Genomic DNA, 21824 nt, shown 5'->3' on the forward strand with positions numbered 1-21824 from the left:
ATATCTAGATTTTAGATCGTGTCACCCGTCAAACACTAAACGAATTTTAATTAATTAATTAAGAATTAAGTCTTGTCCTATTGATTTTAGATTTTTAATACCAAGTTTGACTTCAATGTATGTAAAAGGATAATCAAGGGGATTAAGGTTTTGTAATTCAGAGTCACCAACAACATCTTCATAAATATCATTTCCCTTAGAGCATAGTAAGTTTTTGTAGTGTTTCACAAAAATTTGAAGACTTAGTCAAGAAGATTTTGAGCATGAGTGCATTTTATTTTTCTTTACAAGTTTCCAAAAATCTTTTGACCTATTCTGATTCAAGTTATCAATTTTTTCAGTTATTGTTTTATAAAATTCATGTTTTGATTTCTTTCTCATAATGTTGAGAATTTTAAATTTTGAAAGGATGTAGTAGATTGCAATCTTTCGGTTTGCTCTGCACTCTTCTTCCAAGTCTTTGGACTTCCCTTCTTAACTGAGTAATATCATTAGACATCCATGGTTTTGGTTTAGGTTTATTTTTCTTACGCTTATTTATTAATGGTTTAAAATGAAGGGTTTTAAATGCAGCTGTAACATATAAACGAGTTAAGTTATTGTTAATTTCATCAATACTGATATTTTCACCATTAAGGCTGTTTTCAAGTTCTACTAAGCAATTAGTACTCTCTACATCAACTAAAGCTGTTTGGTAGGCAAGTTTACATTGATCAGAACAAATATATTGTCCTTTCAAAGGACTAGATCTGCATTCAATCTTTGGTTCACAAATGAATGAGTTATCAAAAGCACATCTTAGCCTTGTGCAAATAATACTATAATCTGACAATTCTGTAGGTGGTAAAACACTAAAATACATCACATTATGTAAAACATGACTGGTAGCCAACATATAGTCCATTAAAATTATAAAATGTACAATAACCAAGAGAATCGCCCAGGAATCTTCCATTAAGAATTCTAAGGTTTAGGGTTTTACAAAGAGTAGTTGATTATCAGTGTTATTGCAGGATAGTGTAGAACCAGGTGAATAATCTGGAGGCAGTGGGCAATCAGAAAATGTTTCTGTTACAGAATCATATGGAATAAAATCAGGTAGATCCCCTGTGCGTGCACTGAAGCCGCCATTTGATAATACTTCTCCAAGAGACTGAAAGTAGGAAACTTCAGTAGTGATTTGAGGAAATACATTGTCAGAAAAGTCTATATATGGTTTCACATAACAAAAGCATAAGTAAATGGCCTGTGATCTACAGTCTGAAAATCTAACATTTCCTACTTTAATCCAAATGGAGTTATCAGATTCCCTTACTTTCGTAAAATGTTGGTAAATATCTTATTGACTAGACTTGTTATTTTATATAGTTCTCTTGACTAGACTTGTTATTATTCATTCACGGGTATACGTGCAATGTAAACAATAGAAATATTTGAGTTGTTGTGTAATAATACATGGGATCATGTATAATACATTCTCGCTAGCCAAGGGTTTACGATCCGCTCCGCTTCTCTACAAACCCTTGGCAGATTTAGTGCGATTTTCGTAGCCTCAACTTTCAGCATATGATTGGGCACAGGGAAAGTCCCCTGCTCAGAGAACGTGTTACGTTAGATCACGTGCAAAACAAAGGAATGTGTAAATATCTACAACTGTCACTCGGCCGTGTATGAAATACATATTCAAACCAATGATGTCACGTGCGCAGTTCAGACTCGTATCTGCGTAAAGAAGTGCATTTTATTTACTACAGTACCGTACCATAAGTTTAATATCAAACATATCTTGTAATTCGTTGTTTTATGTTCTATCTATCCCAGATTTAGACAGTTGCGTCAGAGCTATTTTCCTCAATTTGGAATTCACCTTACACGCGTGGGGTTATTTTTAGACGTAGACTCAACGACTACATGTATTTCATGGGTTCCGAACATGTTTATTTTCTAATATTCTCACTGATTTCTTGTTCAAGAATGCAATTAAGAGATAGTTAAATTTATTATTAATATTTTGAATGATTTGCATACCACATTGCGTTACTCTCTGAGCGCAACCATTTCTAAACAACTTTTAAACAGTAGCTGAAACACGCATTTTCATTGGATAAGCATGATGTAATCCAAACAGGTTTGTTTTCTCCATCCGCTAGAGGGCGTCATTCAAAGCTACGAAAATCACTCTAAAGCAGCCATGGGTTATACAGAAGCGGAGCGGATTGTAAATCCTTGGTTAGCGAAGATGAGTATAACATTATTTGTAGAGAAATTTAACACCAATTACCTAAACCTTAACACAAACATAGATACAAGTATATGTGTTAAGTACACAATAAAAACAACAAGCATTCTGAGAGTATTGCATAGCAATACATAGTCCCCTAGCGGAGGCAAAAATTGTTCGACCGCAACAATATTCGAAGTTCATTATGAGACCATGGTTATGGTAAAAGGGGATATTGGGAAACCAGGATAGGCATGGTTGGAAATCAACTACTATTCAGGTACACAAATTAGACCAGGAAAATTTGAAAATCGATCTGTAACTTGTTATGGCAAAGTAATCATCATGATCAAAGGCGATGATAAAGAACAGTGATCAATCTCATAAATCCTATAAGCAATACAAAATAGATAGTTTGTAGGAGTTATGAGATTGATCACTGTTCGTTATCTTCACCTTTCATAGCTGGGCAAACACGGACCCCTGGACACAACAGAGGTGGGATCAGGTGCCTAGGAGAAGTAAGCATCCCCTGTTCACCGGTCACACCCGCCGTGAGCCCTATTCCCTGATCAAGTAAGCAGAGTTATCCGTAGTCAAAATCATTGTGCCAAGAACGGCCTAACAATCGGTATGAAACATGTCAGACAGCATTTAACCCAATGATAGCTTGTATTGACGAACTAGATCGTTATAACGACCATAGAATTTGCGAAATGCTGACTTCAATCGAGACTGTTGAAACCCCTGTACCATCAACTTGTTTGTCAGTAGCTTGCCTCGAATTAAAAATTGACTATACGCAGAACAACCTCTTGCGTATCGAATCAATTGAGAGATATAAACACCATATGCAGGTGATAATGGAATATTGCTACAGAAATATGGGACGTTGACGATGGAGAACCTGAAATCATCCCGTTTGTCATACAGTTTAGTTGTCAGTTTGGCGCCAATGTCTACTTTCAATAAAATATCTAAGTATGAAGCAGAAGTGGACGACTCTGTGGTGTCTCTTATTTCTAGCTCCCAGGGATATATCGAATCGACATATAAATGAAAGTTATTATTATTAATAGACAAAACGTCGTCGATATATCTAAATGTCGAATTGAGGGCGACAGCAAGAGATTTTTTCTTCTCTTTTTGAATAAATTCGGCTTCATATGAATATAGAAACAGGTCAGCTAACATAGGATCACAATTCATGCCCATGGGAATTGCAACAGACTGTTGGAAGACCTGATCACCAAAGACCACGAAAATATTTTCAATGAGGAACTCAGGCATATTTTTTATATCAACTTCAGAGTACTTGTGCGTGGAATCAGAGTGGTGTTTAACAAAGAAAGTTTTTGGATGACTGATCACTAGATATGAATATTTCCTTTTTCCATTTTTGTTGAAGAAGCAACTGTCTATGGTGTCAAAACGTCTAGACTTTAATTTATCGTGAGAAATGGTCGTGTATAGTGTTGAAAAGTCATAGGTTTTGATGTTATTGATTTGGGAAAAGTTTTGCGATTTCAAGTTTACTAAAAGTTATTTAGAATTTTTTAGAATCCACATTTGATTAACACCACATAATTCAATTAGTTAACCGCCGTGGAATGGCTGAAATATTGCCAAAACGGCGTAAAACCTCAATCAATCAATCACAGCTGTTAATATTTTCGCGAGGAGCAAAGATAGGGGCTTGGTAGAGCACTTACTGGATCCAGCAATGCATCTTTGTAAGTTTTTTTTTATGTAGTTTAGGAATCCAGTATAGGTACGGTAACTCATATTCATTCGACCCATTGACTAGGATATTAAATGTGTCTAAAACTAAAGCATGGTTTTGAAGAATTTCATCTTTTGAAAGGGCAGTTGGAGTATAAGTACGATTACCAAATGTGGAATTAATGCCAAGTTCGTTGAAAATACAGTTGTAATAATGAACCTTACAAACAAAGACAATGTTGTTACTAGCTTTGTCAGCTGGAACCAAAACATATTCCTCATGTAACCTATCTAATTCTTTTATCACTTCTGGTTTACTAAACACAGAAGGATAGATGGTACGTACTTTTGTTTTCATATGTCGAATGTGGGATTTTAATATTCCTCTTATGCTTTTAACCCATTCTGACAATGTATCAAGTTATTCTTTTTCATATTTAGCCCATCGTCTGGCATAATCTTCGACATAATTCATAATAGAGATGAAGTTCTGTCGCCAATTAAAAGACCGAGGTTCTCTGTATTTAGGACCTTTTAGAATAAGTGATTTGATATCCTCATTTTCAACTATATCAACATCACCGGTAATGACATGTCCAGCTGGACTATAGTTGAAAGAAGATGAAGAACAAGAACACGTTGGTGGATTACATATAAGATGGTCTATATCTAGGCACTGCAAAGTTTGTTTATAATTAAAAAGTTTGGATGCAATAGTAGAAGTATAGCTGTAGGAAATACAGGGTGTAGACTTGAACTTGAAATAAGTTGAAAAGCACGACTGAACCCTTTCATGGCAAAGAATGTTGCTTATGTTGACGGCATCTATTCCTTTATTTGTAAATTGGAGCTTAAGGAACTGGCGGCATGATTTGGAAGGAATATCGTCCATGGTCCGTGCTGGTTTAAAGAGCCTGTGATGGGCAACATCCATAATCGTAGAGTTCAGTCTATATTCAGGTGTTGAAAAATCCAAGTATAGACTAGCCATAACTTCTTTAAGTAACGTATTTAAAAGTCTCAATGAAACAGAGTAAAGTTTTGTACGAATATGATGTGGACCTAATTGTCTGTTGACGTTAGGCAAAAGTGAATCAAACGTGACATCATTTATACTTGGTCTTTTATATGAACGATGTCCATGACTGCGTTTCCGTCTTTGGTTATTGGGAAAGAGTCCCATCACATTCACGTTATTTCCTTGTGGATTAGTCAAATTTCCCGGATACATGAATATACATATCGTTAGCCAATTTGTATGTTAGCATCTAGTAATTTGTGATGGATTAAGGACAAGTTTGTCACCTTTAGAGGACTTCTTTATTATGCCCATACTTTCTAAAGACAGTTCGGGTATATTTTTATCCTGATCCGTCATTTCGTCTGTCACGCTTTTTTCTTCCTCGGACTCCTCTTTTATTGCAAGCAGTTGCTAATCAATATTTTGGAATATGATAAGTGTAGATGTGCAATAAAGTTTCGGATGTCGGATGTTTCATTTTTATCCGGGGGGAGGGGAGGGAGGGATGGGGATAAAAAATGACACCTTGGGGGCTAATTAGGGATTGAGAAAACTATTTTTTCTATAGAAAAACCTGGTTTCCAGAGCTCGTTTTACACTTTATACAGTAGCTAAATCATCTATTAGGAGGTCATTGGTGGTGTCCTTTTTAGATACATGTGCAATAAGTTTTCTTTTTCACCTTGAGGGGCAAATGAGTGGAAAAACGAACAAAAACGTGGTATTCACTGCATTGTGTCATGTGCAGCAAAAATATATTTACATCAAGGGTTGGAATCTCAACCATTTTAAAGATATTTGAAAAATCAAAAAATGATGGGAGTTGGAATGACCCCAGGGTACGTGCCCACCAGAATTCTTAATGCATCTTGATATGTGAAGGAGGAATATATTTGGTTTAGGGGGTTAGTATTTCAATTGGTTTAAATATATTTCAACAATCATGAAATAGGGTGGGATGACCCCTGGGTACTTAACTAACAGAATACCTAATGTATCATGACATATGCAGTAATGATATATATGTACAGGTATATGGTATAGGGTAAGAAAAAGTGATAATGAACAGTGATGAATCTCATAACTCCTGTAAGCAATACAAAATTAAGAGTTGGACCCCTGTTAATTGCACACACGGCTTGTTCGCTAGTTATACAAGTACGACGAAAAGTATATTTAAGATATAATGATCACATTTTCGTGTATCTTGCACTCCGAAGTTAAGAAAAAAGCCGAGGCTATCTATTTCAAACAACATTTCGAGAACAAGGATGTTATTCTGCAAGATACACGAAAACAAGAACTTTATTTCTATTCTACTACGGCTCAAAAATATACACCTGATCGTTTTCCTATATAAATACGAACTGGGTCACTATGACGTCATGGCAGTTTGAAACGGCCTACATTCAATTTATTTTTTGCTGACGAAAAGGGCGAGATAGTAGGGGTATTCTAAATCTATTTTGAAAAATATATATTGAAACGGCCTACATTCAATTTATTTTTTGCTGACGAAAAGGGTGAGATAGTAGGGGTATTCTAAATCTATTTTGAAAAAAATATATTTCAAGTATTTAGTTTAATGTTAACAGATTATATTAATTGCTTTGAATACAGTTCAAGAAAAACTTGTCTATGCATCGCCATGTTTACACGTGTATGGCTCTCGAAATACAGATGATTGGTTTACACTGAATGACAAATGTTCTTCTGTCATATATGAATTTGTTTTCCAACATATATTGATTGACTTTTATGATTATAAAATTGAATTACATGTATCAATTATCAACTTTATTGTTATTGTTACATTAGCAAGCGAGATATGTGTCAATTGTCTCATAATCAGTTAATACGTATGAAGGTATATCGTAGAATGATGACCGCGGCATTCCTTTGATATTTGCAATAACCGTGGTAGAATTACAGGCGTGTGAGTATTCCCCTTTTATATACATCTCAGCGATGCCTGTTTTGCTCATGCAGGGATCTTGGTGTAAAAAATCTTCGTTTGGCGTTCGACCTTTAAATGGTGTGCAAGTATGTTTTGTAACAGATGAGAGCTATTTGATTACAGGTCATAGATTCGACGGTATACATATAGCTTTTAAGTTTCAGTTTTGCCGATAGCCCACTTTTCATCCTATTCCTAGGAAGATTGTACTTCTTTTCAACCAAATTTTATTCTGAAATATGAAAAGAAAACTGACAAATGTGTGATATTAAAAGGATCATGGTACACGTAATGTTAATCAGCCCAAAGGTCAAACTTCAAAGCCTCGCGATACAGAAAAATATATGTAGCCTACCCCTCGTGACATGCCAGATTTGAACCCCCATGCGACACATTACAAATTGGTAAGATTTTGTGCAAATTACATGTGAAATGTAAGTAAAAGGGTGATATTATCATCAACAATCATGGTAATGGGATATACATACTCTCTATCAAACAAAATAAGGAGGCAGAGAGATGAAATGACCTAGAAAGATGGGTTTAAATCATCAATTTCAACTTGGCAGACCTACTCGTGAAACGCGAACGAAGTGTTTGAGGTAAGTACGGGTTTCTGATATTCGGTGACAAATTTGAATGATCAAAATATATCTACCACACTCTATGCAATATGATGTTTGCAGAAATATGGTGTAGTTTATGAGAAAATCGATCTCATACTCGGTGATACTGCGTTTTCCCTGCTTCGGAGCCGAGCCCTCACGCTCCACAGTAACGACTCCTCGAATGTGACGTTGTATATATGTGTTATAAATATATACGATAGAAACCTCAGCGATATATCATACTGTGTATGGAATTCACAAATAGTAGTATACTTAAAAGAAAACAAAATTTTTACACTAGTTGCACATATGATACAGATACAATAGAAATTGTAAACAATATATAAGGTCATGTATATAATTTACATGTACCCCGGTATAGTATTCTTAGAAGACAAAAGGATTTCACACAAATTGTGTAAGATTTGCATTAACATGAATACACATCAATGTTTATTGAAAATTGATATTAATAGCAAACTAACAACTCATCTGTATGACAAACGGAATGATTTTAGTTGCTCCTTTGACAACTTCCCATGTTTAAGTAGCAATATTCCATTATCATATACATAAGGTGTTTATATATCTCAACTGATTTGATACGCAAGAGCTTGTTCTGCGTATGATCAGTTTTTAAATCGAGCCAGGCTACTGACAAAGAAGTTGATGTTACAGGGTTTCAACAGTCTCGTTTAAAATCAGCATTTTGCAAATTATATGGTCGTTATAACGATCTAGTTTGCCAATACAGCCTATCATTGGGTCAAATGCTGTCTGACGTGTTTCATACCAATTGTTAAACTGTTCTTGCACATTGATTTTTACTACAGAATGCTCCGTTTACCTGATCAAGATATAGAACTTACGGCGGGTGTGACCGGTCGTCAGGGGATGCTTACTCCTCATAGGCACCTGATCCCACCTCTGGTATATCCAGGTGCCTGTGTTTGCCGAACCCTAATTTTGTATTCCTTGTAGGAGTTATGAGATTGATTATTGTTTTTTATCTTAAACTTTTCATGGTAAGTTTGGTTGAAGATGACCCTGTGTTTTTGGAGATGAAGTCGAAAATGTGAAACGTTTACAACAACCTTTGGCTGAGGTGAGCATGTGAACCCTTTATAGGACCAAATACACTAGGAATACTTACTTTGCTTTATCATACTTCCATAAGTCTACGGAATTTTCTGTTTTCACTGTGTAGTCTTTAGGGACCATCGTTCCTTTAATCGCCTCACACTTTTGTGGAACCAATGAGTAATCTATATCTGTATTTTGAAAGAGAGGATAGTGAATACGTCAGTTTCGATATAAGAGCTCTTCTGTGTAAGAGCTGCATTTTGTGGAACTCTTAATGCCCATGTGTGACAGATTGGACCTACAGACAGTGAGAAAGACGATGAAATGTATTAAAAGCGGCTTCTGTTTGAATATATAAATATAGGAAATACAAAACAATATCCTGTGACCGGTCGAGAGGGGATGCTTACTCCTCCTAGGCACCTGATCCCACCACGGACCCCTGGACACACCAGAGGTGGGATCAGGTGTATACTTTAGAGGAAAGTAAGGATTATGGCATATATATATATATATATATATATATATATATATATATATAATTATATATATAAACATGTATATATAATGTCAAAAAAGGGAATAGGTACCAATATATTCAGTAATGCAAAAAAATCAAAGTTAGGATTAACACCCAAATAAACCAACCTTTGGCCAACAATTCTTTCTCTGATAACCAAGAATAAGCATAAAATGTTAATTTTAGATCGATTTATTGAATATAAAATTGAAGAAAGATTTACTTTAATAAAGGATAACCTGAGATGCAAAATTATTACTTGCATGTATCTAGAAACATTGTATATGAAAGGTGAAGATAACGAACAGTGATTAATCTCATAACTCCTACAAGCAATACAAAATATATAGTTGGGCAAACACGGACCCCTGGACACACCAGAGGTTGGATCAGGTGCCTAGGAGGAGTAACCATCCCCTGTTGACCGGTCACATCCGCCGTGAGCCCTATATCCTGTTCAGGTAAACAGAGTTATCCGTAGTCAAAATCAGTGTGCCAAGAACGTCTTAACAATCGGTATAAAACACGTCAGACAGCATTTGACCCAATGATAGGTTGTATTGACGAACTAGATCGTTAAAACGACCATAGAATTTGCGAAATGCTGACTTCAATCGAAACTGTTGAAACCCCTGTACCATCAACTTGTTTGTCAGTAGCTTACCTCGATTTAAAAACTGACTATACGCAGAACATATCGAATCAGTTGAGATATATAAACACCATATGCAGGTGATAATGGATTATTGCTACATAAATATGAGAAGTTGACGATGGAGAAGCTGAAATCATCCCGTTTGTCATCCAGTTGAGTTGTCAGTTTGGCGTTAATGTGTACTTTCAATAAAATATCTAAGTATGAAGCAGAAGTGGACTACTCTGTGGTGTCCTTTATTTCGAGCACACAGGGATATATCAAATCGACATATGAATGAAAGTTATTATTGTTAATAGACAAAATGTCACCGATATATGAAAATGTCGAATTGAAGGCCACAGCGAGAATTTTTTTCTTCTCACGTAGAAGTTTTTGAATAAATTCTGCTTCATATGAATATAGAAACAGGTCAGCTAACAAAGGAGCACAATTCGTGCCCATGGGAATTCCAACAGACTGTTGGAAGACCTAATCACCAAAGACCACGAAGATATTGTCAATGAGGAACTCTAGAATATTTTTTATTTCAACTTCAGAGTACTTGTGCGTGGAATCAGAGTGGTGTTTAACAAAGTAAGTTTTTGAATGACTGATCACTAGATATGAATATTTCCGTTTTCCATTTTTGTTGAAGAAGCAACTCTCTATGATGTCAAAAAGTATAGTCTTTAATTTATCGTGAGGAATGGTCGTGTATAGTGTTGAAAAGTCATAGGTTTTAATGTTATTGATTGGGAAAAAATTCTGCGATTTCAAGTTTACGAAAAGGTGTTTAAATTTTTTTAGAATCCACATTTGATTAACACCACTTCTGGCATATGTAGTCGCACAGTAAGTTTTAAGTTTCTCCTTCACAGCTGTTAATATTTTCGTGAGGAGCAAAGATATGGGCTTGGTAGAGCTTTTACTGGATCCAGCAATTTATCTTTGTTTGTAAGGGTTTTTGTGTAGTTTAGGAATCCAGTATAGGTACGTTAACTCATATTCATTCGACCCATTGACTGGGATATTAAATGTGTCTAATGTATATATGATCTCAAACATAATGGGAAGTGTGTGCCTAACATTTGCTCATCTTAGCCTTTTTAGAATTGACCTTCTTTCACGATTACCCATGAAAGTACGATCTTGACCTTTATCTTTAAAAACACAATAGGCTCCTTCCTCGCACTATAAGGGACATGAGCACCAGACTTGATTATCCTAGCTTTATTAGTACTCAAAAGGTGCTGAAGGATGAACAGACAGACAACAAACTGTACTATACCATGACATTATAATGGTTGAAGATCTGAATCAAATTTAATTTTTCTAGCTATATCCTTTATATCAATTAAATGCCCCCATCTAATCATTGGAACATGTGTACTAAGTTCGATGATCCTAGCCTTGTAACCATGTAAGTTTGACCTTGTAAACAATAAAAATGTACTTATGGTAGATAATGACTTTGATGTAACGTGTTAATTGTGTATGTTCTATTGTGTATATTTTGGATAAGTAACTCATATTGGTATGTTTCTTATCGTCGCTGTCTTGGGTGGAAATTTCTGATGATGTAATGTTTTGTTTTAGGGCCCCGCACTTAGCCTATTACATGGATGACCAATCACAGCCCGCCGTTAGGACGCTTTAGTCATTCCTCTTTGTGTCGTTGGAGTGCAAAAACAGCTCAAGTATTTGTGTACACAAAGAAAATTAATTTCATACTGGAATTTTATTCACTGTCTTTGTGATTATACATATTACGACATTGGGGGATCGTTCTGAAGTAGTTCCTCTCGTATGAAACTTGAGTTAGGCTAGGCCTACATTATTTGTTTTTAGACTGTTCCTTTTTTAAATTCGCGCCTTCGGAGATGATGGAGTTTAATAGACTGAATGTATGTTTGATTGGAAATTCCTTTATTCGACGGGTTGGACAGTATATGGAGGATTTTTTTTACACTGGAAAACTTTGTTTGGACGGTGATCGATTCAATGTTTTTATTCGGGCGCGGGACGGTGTACCAGTTATAACTGTCGCTAGTGCTCAGGGTCGCTCTAAAAATAGAATTACCTAGAAGAGTGTTCGTACTCCATCTTCAGAATTCTAAAACTTCACTTAGCTTATCTAGTTCAAATCAAACCGCCACCTATGTGCACGTTTTAAACATTTTACAGACGATAAACTAGTCAGTTTTGAAAAAAATATGAAACGGCCATTTTGAAGTACGACTCCAATCACTGATGCTCCTAATTAATTCAAAATAATTATTTTTCCATTTTTTTGGTTCAGAATTCTAAAACTTTGCTTAGATTATCTAATTCAAATCAAACTGCTACCTATTGGCACGTTTTAAACATTTCACAGACGATAAACTAGTCAGTTCTGGTAAAATATGAAGAGGTCATTTTGAAGTACGACTCCAATCACCAACGCTCCTAATTAATTCAAAATAATTAGATTTCCAATTTTCTTCTTCTTCAGAATTCTAAAACTTTACTTAGATTATCTAGTTCAAATCAATCCTGTTTGCACGTTTTAAACATTTTGCAGACGATAAACTAGTCAGTTTTGGAAGAATATGAAACGGTCATTTTGAAGTACGATTCCAATCACCGACACTCTCAATTAATTAAATTAAATTTTTATCAATTAATCTCTTTTAAGGGTATGTTTCAACATCCTAAATGCATATGCGTTTCAACCCTTTCTATTACTAGTGGAGTTTTACGAAGAGGCTTACTTTTACAATCGACGGCTGACTTTTACAATTTAAAGGGATCAACTCCAACTACAGAAATTGGACCGAAATGAATATACAGACTTCTTCAATAAGACACCAGAATCGACAATTATGTTTATTACAAGAATATTGTAAACTCTTTAGCAACTCTTATTCTTTCTACATTTGTTCGACAGTTTCAAAATGCACCACTGTTTTATCGATATTCAAATGTACATGTAAATTATTAACTGCGAATGATGAACTGAGAAATGCATGAAGGGACCCAGAAAATTGCCATAAAAAGAAAAGAGTGTTTTTATACCCCCCGAACTTCGTTCGGAGGGTATATAGGAATCACTGTCTGTCTGTCCGTCCGTCTGTCTGTGCAGATTCGTGTCCGGGCCATAACTTCTTTGTTCTTTGACATAGGCATACCATATTTGGCACAGGTGGATCACCATGATACGACGTGTCGAGTACCTTCATGACTTCTATATGACCCTGACCCTTGACCTCAAGGTCAAAATTAAAGTTTTTTTTTACAAGGATTCGTGTCCGGGCCATAACTTCTTTGTTCTTTGACATAGGCATACCATATTTGACACATGAGTGTATCACCATGAGACGATGTGTCGGGTACCTTCGTGACCTCTATATGACCTTGAACTTTGACCACTAGGTCAAAATTGATTATAGGGTTTTGACATAGTCATACCATAAGACATGGGTGTATCACCATGAGACTACGTGTCATGTACATTCATGACATCGTTGACCTTGACCTTTGATCTCAAGGTCAAAATTATAGGTTTATACCATGGATTTGTGTTCGAACTATATCTTCCATTTTCTTCTACAAAGGCATACCATATTTTTACACTCAGAAAAGAGGTAATTTATACCTATTAACAATACCCTTTTGGAGATTGGGGTAAGTGGGGGTATTCTTAGTGAGCATTGCTCACAGTACCTCTTGTTAAGTTTTACTGTATATCATAAGTGTACCACAGCGCTCTCAATGTAAGCAGACGACCTCTAGTTATCCTGACATTTCTAAATAATGTGTCATCAGCCCTGAGGATGCTGGCTCCCCAGGAACAAAGCAACAAGTACCCACCCACACACATACCTTTGAAAGGCAGCTCTATACTAGACCAAAGAGTCGAGGGGGTAGGCTTGTCATGATATATTTTTTCATAGCCCCTCCCTCTCATTTTGAAAAAAAAAACGACGTCCTTGTTTCCCTCTCTTTCGTGTTGAATCGCTAGGTTTAAATGTAACTACAACCAATAAGTGATGTGTAATTGTATACATGTATATCAATATACACAGTAGAATCAATAATGTTTGTGGTAATGACTCATGAAAATTGGCCCCCATGAAAATCGATTACTCCCTAGTATACAAGTATATTTTATACATTATCGATATACACATTTGACATGTGCTTGTCCTTTAGAAATGCCGTACCCCGTAGATATCCGGGTTAGAATAGGTCCTATCTAATACCCCTTACTTGTCGTAAGAGGCGACTAAATAGGGCGGTCCTTCGGATAAGACCGGAAAAACGGAGGTCTCCTGTCACAACAGGTGTGGCATGATAAAGATTCATCCCTGCTCAAAGGCCGTAAGCGCCGAGCATATGCGTACATTTTGCAGCCCTTCACCGGCAATAGTGACGTCTCCATATGATTGATCGGTTGCTTTTACGTCCCTTCCTGGATTTTTCACTAATATTGAGAGGTCACCATCTGTAGGTGAAGTACCACAAATGTAGACCCGGCCTATGTTTTAGCGCTCAGCGCCGTAGTAGTGAGGGTTCTTTATCGTGCCAACGCATATCGCTGCACGGGACCTCCGTTTTTAAGGTCATACCTGAACGACCCGTGATTCTCACTTCTAAATGCCGAGCGTGTGACGAAGGAGCAATCACTACCTATTTTAACGCCTTAGGTTTGCCATATGAGTGAAAAATTCTTGAGAGGGACTTTAAACAATATTAAATCAATCAATCTTAGGCTTGACGCGACCATGGCACGGGTGGGGCTCGAACTCACGACCTCCCGGTTACGAAGCGAACGCTCTACTACTGAGATACCGCGACTTCATATGAGTGAAAAATTATCGAGTGGAACTTTAAACAATATGTATAACAACTGAATGCGGGAAAGTCTTTGAATTTTGCAAATACCATTCCAAATTTTTCATATTTGGAGTTGGCCCCTTTAAATTGTAAAAGTCAGCCGTCGATTGTAAAAGTAAGCCTTTTCGTAAAACTCCAGTACAACTACCGGGGACCTTATGGCATGCCCTGTCCCAGCGTCATCAGTGGCGTTCGGTCCAATTCTGGAAAAGTATTTTTAGGTGAGAACTCACAACTCGCTATGTCGACAAGTGATACACTCATGTTAAGTGATGGTGTACCTTTAGGGGCCAGCCTTTCCCTCAAAATGAAGAACAAAATCTGGAACAATGAGTTCACTGACATGCGAAATTTACTGTATGCAATAGATGAACCCCTATCTCTTACATTTTCAGCTGGTATTATTAATTTGCACCAGGGCCCAAAGTACAAAAAACCCATTTCCCTTTCACAATGTACTGATGCTTTTCTAGTATTTTCGGCCATTTATTTGGAAAATTTTCCAGGCGAAGCTCTGCATCTACTTAAGTACGGTCATAAAATTAGGCAAATTCACCATCTTCATGTGGACAATGCGTTCCGTATGTATGTTTAGCATTCCCATGACCTCTCATACCCTAAACAACATTCAGTTAATTCTGGTATTCCATAAGAAAATTCTTCAGTCCATTATGATTCTATTATGATGTTACTGCTCTAGTCAGAAAAATTTGGCAGAGGTGCCTTAATGGCTAAAACTTACATTCAAGATGCATTTCGCATTATACCAATACACCGAGATGACTATCATCTTCTTGGGTTCTCATGGGATGACAAGTACTACTATGACAAATGCCTCCCAATGGGTGCTAGCAGCTCATGCCGAATTTTTGAAATCCTTAGTACCAGTCTCCAATGGGTCATGTGTGTGAAGTATAAGGCAGCAGACATGTCGCATATGCTTGACGACTTCTTTTTCATAGGTCCAAAACAATCAACCAAGTGTCTTGAAAATTTACAATAAATTGTGCGCATTTGCTCTGAAGGAGGTATTCCAATTAAGCCACCCCCACCCCCAGTCCTCCCAAGCACAACTCTTACTATATATGGGATAGAAGTAGATTCCATGTCACTACAATGCAGATTACCCGAGCCAAAACTTACTAAAGTCAGGTCCATTTTAGATCAATAAAACTCAAAAAAGGTTAAGCTTAAATTAAAATTTTTACAGCCTGTTATCTATAGGGCTTTTGAACTACGTCTGCCTAGTTGTAGTATTTGGTAGTGCTTTCTTTTGTCGTTTGTTAGACCTCACATGCTAAGTTACCAATCCTGAATTTTTTTATTTCATTAAATTGTAAGCTCGTGTAGATCTTTATATGTGGTCCAACTTTGAGGATATCTGTTATGTGCCAGAAATATGGTCTTCATCCGATAATTCCTTTTTTACTGATGCTTCAGGGTCCATGGGTTTTTGCAGCTATCTGGGGGAAAGATTGGTTCGCTTTGCGTTGGGACTGCTTATTCCATACGAATGGAACAAATAGCTATTAACCCCTCAACAGCCTCTGCATAGCTACGTAAGTGGCAACTTCTCATTTCGTGGAATCCTAATATCACTCTACCAGTTTCAGTTATTCTGCTTGTAATTTCCCCTAGTACTATTGCATCACATATGTCTGCTATTAGTTTTCTGCATAAAGTCTTGGACATCAGTGACCCAACACAAGCTTTTGTTACGAAAAATATTTTAAAGGTTTGTCAGGCTATGGGTCCTTCAAAGGATGCAAGACTTCCTATTACAGCCAGTATTCTACGTAAACTATTATCAGCACTAAATCGTACAGTGCCCCAATATTCAAGTCGCATTCTCATAAAGTCAATTTTTCTGTTGGCATTCCATGCCTTTTTACGACTTGGAGAAATCACTGCAAAATCACCTAAGACAAAATCCTAAATTCTGCAGCGTTCAGACATTTCTTTTGAATATAAAAATGCACAACTTTCTGCAGTATAACTAATAATGAGGCATCTCAAGACAAACAAACATCATGAGCCTTTAATCCTTTGCCTTACTAAAACTAGGGGTTTCTGTCCTGTCTGGGCTAGGTGGGAATACTTGCAAGTTTCGAAACACACACCCGGTCCTCTTTTCCAACTTCCGGATTGTTCCCCTGTTCCTTATTAAAATAGCGCTACATTTAAAGCAAGCAAAACAGTTCAGTGGTCTTGATCCCAACAGTTTTAAGGGACATAGTTTTCGAATCGGTGCTGCAACACACGCGGCTTCCCTGGGCTACTCCGAGAATTTAATTCAAAAATTAGGCTGGTGACAATCAGGCATTTCGAAAATATATTTACATCGAGTCTTTTCGGATTTAAGGCCCTTCCCTCATGGGTAGTCCAGATATGTCTGCTACCCTTCCGTTAAGTATAAATTCTTGTGCAACCAACTTTTCTTTACCCTGGTGCAAGTTATTGATTGGTGGTATATTATTGTATATATCATTTTTGGGTTTATAGTATTTCATACCACTTCTTTATGTACATATTGTATGCAATAATTCCGATCCACAGTGTATAAAGTCTATATATTTTATGCATCAGTGTTAGTTCAGAGATGTCTGCTGTCACGTAGTCTGTGTATGTGTTGGTGTTGCAGTTCAGATATGTCTGCTGCTTCAGACTATTCATTTAAGGATCAGTTCAGATATGTCTGCTGTCCATTTTTTCTGCATACATTCTTATTGTTGGGTGTAATTACATACGCCCAGAGACTTCATTACCTCTCAGTCACTTCTTTTTATATAGATAGTATTTATAGAGTTCATTTCTGCTTTGTTGATAATTTGTTCATCAGTCTTGCCAGTTGCCTTTGGGTGGGAGCCTGGGCGGATCCAATTTGCAATTGGATTTGTGGCCTGTTTTGTTTGTAAAACCCACCTTATTTGATTGCAGGCAGCTCTATTTCGATATTTCATTATGTGTCATAGGGGGTCAGATTGCATAATCATACCTATGTGATACATATGTTCTTGTATTTTTGTTTTCGACTCATTCTGACCCCCACTAGCTTTCTGTTATATAACTTCGTCATTTTCAAAATAAATGACATTTTTTCAATTCACATCACTGTCCTGTTTTCACTGCCTTTATCAAGTAACAAGCAAAGACTACTTGGCAAGTCATATTAACTAAGGAACATAAATATTATTCCTCTATTCATTGTGGAATATATGTACGAAATTGGATGATCCTATCTATATAAGAATTTTTTAAATCTTATCCACAACAGACGCATTGCGCTATACCATAATACTACCCGTGGACATAAAAAGCAAAATGACCTTACTCGATGATTTACTTTAACTGTATACTGATTTTGGTCAGTAATCAGAGGTCTGGTTATTTGTTATAAAGGCAAATGTTTCAGTACACCTACTGTTTGCTTTAGGTCTTTCTACATAGAAAACCCTGGGGAAATGCATTCATGTGACAGAGTAAAACATGCTAATATCCATGCTAACTCTATAAAAATATATTTTTCTTATTACCCAGATTATCCACCATGACATAGTCTTGTGTGAACAAACAGGCAAACCTGCCCAGGTTCCATATTTTATGTTCTCCTTTCTGGGACGCTTATATATAAAATGAATAACAAATTTAAACCAAAACAGATTTACAGATTCGATTGTCCATACATTGTGTCCTTGTACAAAGTACGAAAGTAACTTTGCTCCTGCCATTGCCCCCCCCCCCCCCCCCAACACATATAAAACAGAATTAGAAACGTCACTCAAAAATATATTAGTGGTACGTCACGTTGACCTCATCTCGCTATCATTAAGCAAAATGCAAATCACGTGACTAAAACTTAAGGTGAGCAACTGTATTTTGTAATATTTACACATTGTAATGTGTCAGCGAAAATTTCCTTTACAATAACCAATCATGCCCAAAGAGCTCACTAAATTTTTCTCGTTTGTAAGAATAGGACGGATTGATAAGATGTATATAGCTTAACATCCCACTCGAGAATTTTTCACTCATATGGAGTCGTCACAATTACCGGGTACCGGTGAAGGGCTGAAAAATTTAGGCTTGTGCTCGGCGTTTACGGCCTTCAACCAGGAAGGGATCTTTAAAAATATCGTGCCACACCTGATGTGACACGGGGCCTCGGTTTTTGTCCTCTCATCGAAGGACCATCCCATTTAGTCGCCTTGTACGGCAAGCAAGGTGTACTGAGGACCTATTCTAACCTGGATCTGAATCGGGAACTTTGTAATAGTTTGAACTTCAGCCATAAAAGGTATAACATTGACCTTGACCTACTTCAAGACCTAAATATCTTAGTTCCTTAATTTTGTGTTATTGCTACCGACCTCTTCTTTCTTTGTGGGTAAGTAATTCTTTATTCATAATAGTATACCTTTCTTTGCTATTGTGCCTTTATTTGTTTTTGCTACCCACCCTTTTTTGTGGGCAGGCAATATTTTCATGCTAGTCCTTCTTTTTAGATCACCTGAGCCAAAGGCTCAAGTGAGCTTTTCTGATCAAAATTTGTCCGTTGTCTGTCGTCGTCGGCGTCGTCGTCGTAAACTTTTCACATTTTCGACTTCTTCTCAAGAACCGCTCAGCCAATTTCAACCAAACTTGCCACAAAGCATCTTTGGGTGAGGGGCTTTCAAGTTTGTTCAAATGAAGGGCCATGTCCCTTTCAAAGGGGAGATAATCACAAAAATGCAAAATTAGGGTGGGGTCATTTAAAAAATCTTCTCAAGAACCACTGGGCCAGAAAAGCTGAAATTTACATGAAAGCTTCCTGACATAGTGCAGATTCAAGTTTGTTCAAATCATGGCCCCTGGAATTGGATGGGGCCACAATAGGGGATCAAAGTTTTACATACTAATATATAGGAACAATCTTTAAAAATCTTCTTCTCAAGAACCACTGAGCCAGAAAAGCTGAAATTTACATGAAAGCTTCCTGACATAATGCAGATTCAAGTTTGTTCAAATCATGGCCCCCTGGGGAGGGATGGGGCCACAATAGGGGATCAAAGTTTTACATGCAAATATATAGGAAAATCTTTAAAAATCTTCTTCTCAAGAACCATTGAGCCAGAAAAGCTGATATTTACATGAAAGCTTCCTGACATAATGCAGATTCAAGTTTGTGCAAATCATGGCCCCGGGGGATGGATGGGGCCACAATAGGGGATCAAAGTTTTACATGCAAATATATAGAAAAATCTTCTTAAAAACCATTAAGCAAGAAAAGTTGAGATTTACATGAAAGCTTCCTGACATAATGCAGATTTAAGTTTGTTTAAATCATGGCCCCCGGGGGTTGGATGGGGCCACAATAGGGGATCAAAGTTTTACCTACAAATATATAGGAAAAATCTTTAAATATGAGTCAAGGTGACTCAGGTGAGCGATGTGGCCCTTGGGCCTCTTGTTTTTTTTTTTTATATATACATATGTGTATGCAATGGGGGGGAGGGGGGGGGGTGTCAACCATACAATGTACAACTTCCTTCTTGTTAGACCCCCTAAATTGTGAGTACATTTCTTCCCAATGATATTTTTTAGATGTGTGTAACACGTCATTTCAGCACATAATTTTATTTTAGACTTGGTTCTGTATATATTTTCGTCATTCTATTCTCAAACTTGATTATTTTGGCCGGCCTTGATTTAAAAAAAAAACGAGCTCAGTCCACCTGGCAAGTGGATTTGAGCTAAGGAACATAAATATGTTACAGTAACATGCCAAAAGTTGCTCTTCTAAAGGTTCACAGTTAAGTTCGCTTTAAATAGCCAGAATGTCGAAGAACGCAAGCATGATTCGGAGATGTTCGTCCCATGTGTTGCTGTAAATGATGACGCCATAAAAATCCTTGGAAATTGTGAAGATGGGAGGAAATTATCCTGTGACATTTTTCGTACCAAAAGTGACCGTTCGCGTAGCTCATCGGTAGAGCGGTCGCTACGTAACCGGGAGGTCGTGTGAGTTCGAGCCCCGCCCGTGCCATTGCCGCGTTATTCCTAAACTGGTTCCCCGCTGATTGGTGCTACATGAGAGAAGCGAGGTCAACAGGATACCAGTTTACATTATTCCTAAGACGTTAAAATTGGTAGTTATTGCCAAACTCCGTACAGCGTCAAATTCTTCGGGACTACTTTCCCCTACGAATAATGACACAGTAACATGCTTTCCAAACTACGCGTGTGATTCGGTTTTCTATAATACCAGATAGGGTGGTCATGTAAGGTTTATTTATTCCAGAATTAGTGGAAATAAATTCTTTTACACTCTGTGTAACGTTTAGACTGATTAAAAATTGAAACTACTGGCCTTGACATTGGACTATAATTTTGAGCGGAGCGTCATCGACGTAGTGATGATGGTGTCGAGGCGTCTATGGAAACAGGAGGAAGATTTTATCGTATCAGGGCCACACCTTTGCGTATTGCTGTCATATTTGAGAGGGAATCCAGCCAAGAAAGACAGCTACACCAGGGACTTCTTTACAGATGGATAAGTTGTCCAGAAAAAGCGAGAACATTCAAACAACCAGGTTAGTGACTCGAATTTTCTCAGAGATATCGTATCTTTTGAAAAGTCCGTCAGCTGTCCGTAGTGCCATAGATAATGATACATGTTGATAAAGTTTAAGTGTACGTACATCTTCTGTGTAATACTACAGGCACAGATTAAAGATTGGCTATCGAATATATTTTTAAAAGCGTAATTTCGTTTTTAAAACAATCTTGAAATTGTTTCTAAAATCAAAGTGTTTGAGGAATCGCTCATATCAATCACTAGATCTATATCGCATTACTTTGATTATAGGTAATTCAGATTTAATCTGTTGATCTATGCAAACAAACTTTTATGGGAAATGCCTTCTCTCCCACCCCTCCCCCAAATTAACATTGTGGAGGTGCATTTTCAAAAATTATTTTTCAATAATTATTAATTGTGTCATGCTTGTTCCCAGTGTAATGCTGTTGAACATGGTGAACATATAGATCTGGTACAGGATTTTAAAAAGTCATATGAGTGTATCAATGACCATGATATGGTCTAGATTAAATCATACATATATAACTGTGTACACCTTACTAGATTCACACCTTGTGTTTACACACAAATACAGATAATTAGTGGCTCAAGAAAGAAAATCCA

The 21824-nt window shown here is 36.9% G+C and overlaps 1 protein-coding gene across 2 annotated transcripts in view; it reads right to left on the minus strand.

Moving 5' to 3' along the window:
• LOC125681625 (uncharacterized) overlaps positions 1–21824 on the minus strand; it is a 192704-nt gene that overhangs the window by 27354 nt on the left and 143526 nt on the right. For both annotated transcript variants that reach the window (XM_056153630.1, XM_056153629.1), the window contains exon 7: positions 8683–8800. In XM_056153630.1, coding sequence (XP_056009605.1) covers positions 8683–8800 — 118 coding nt within the window. The remainder of the gene's footprint in view (positions 1–8682; positions 8801–21824) is intronic.

This window comes from Ostrea edulis, chromosome 2, assembly GCF_947568905.1.
Source record: "Ostrea edulis chromosome 2, xbOstEdul1.1, whole genome shotgun sequence".
In the NCBI taxonomy this organism is placed as follows: Eukaryota; Metazoa; Mollusca; class Bivalvia; order Ostreida; family Ostreidae; genus Ostrea; species Ostrea edulis.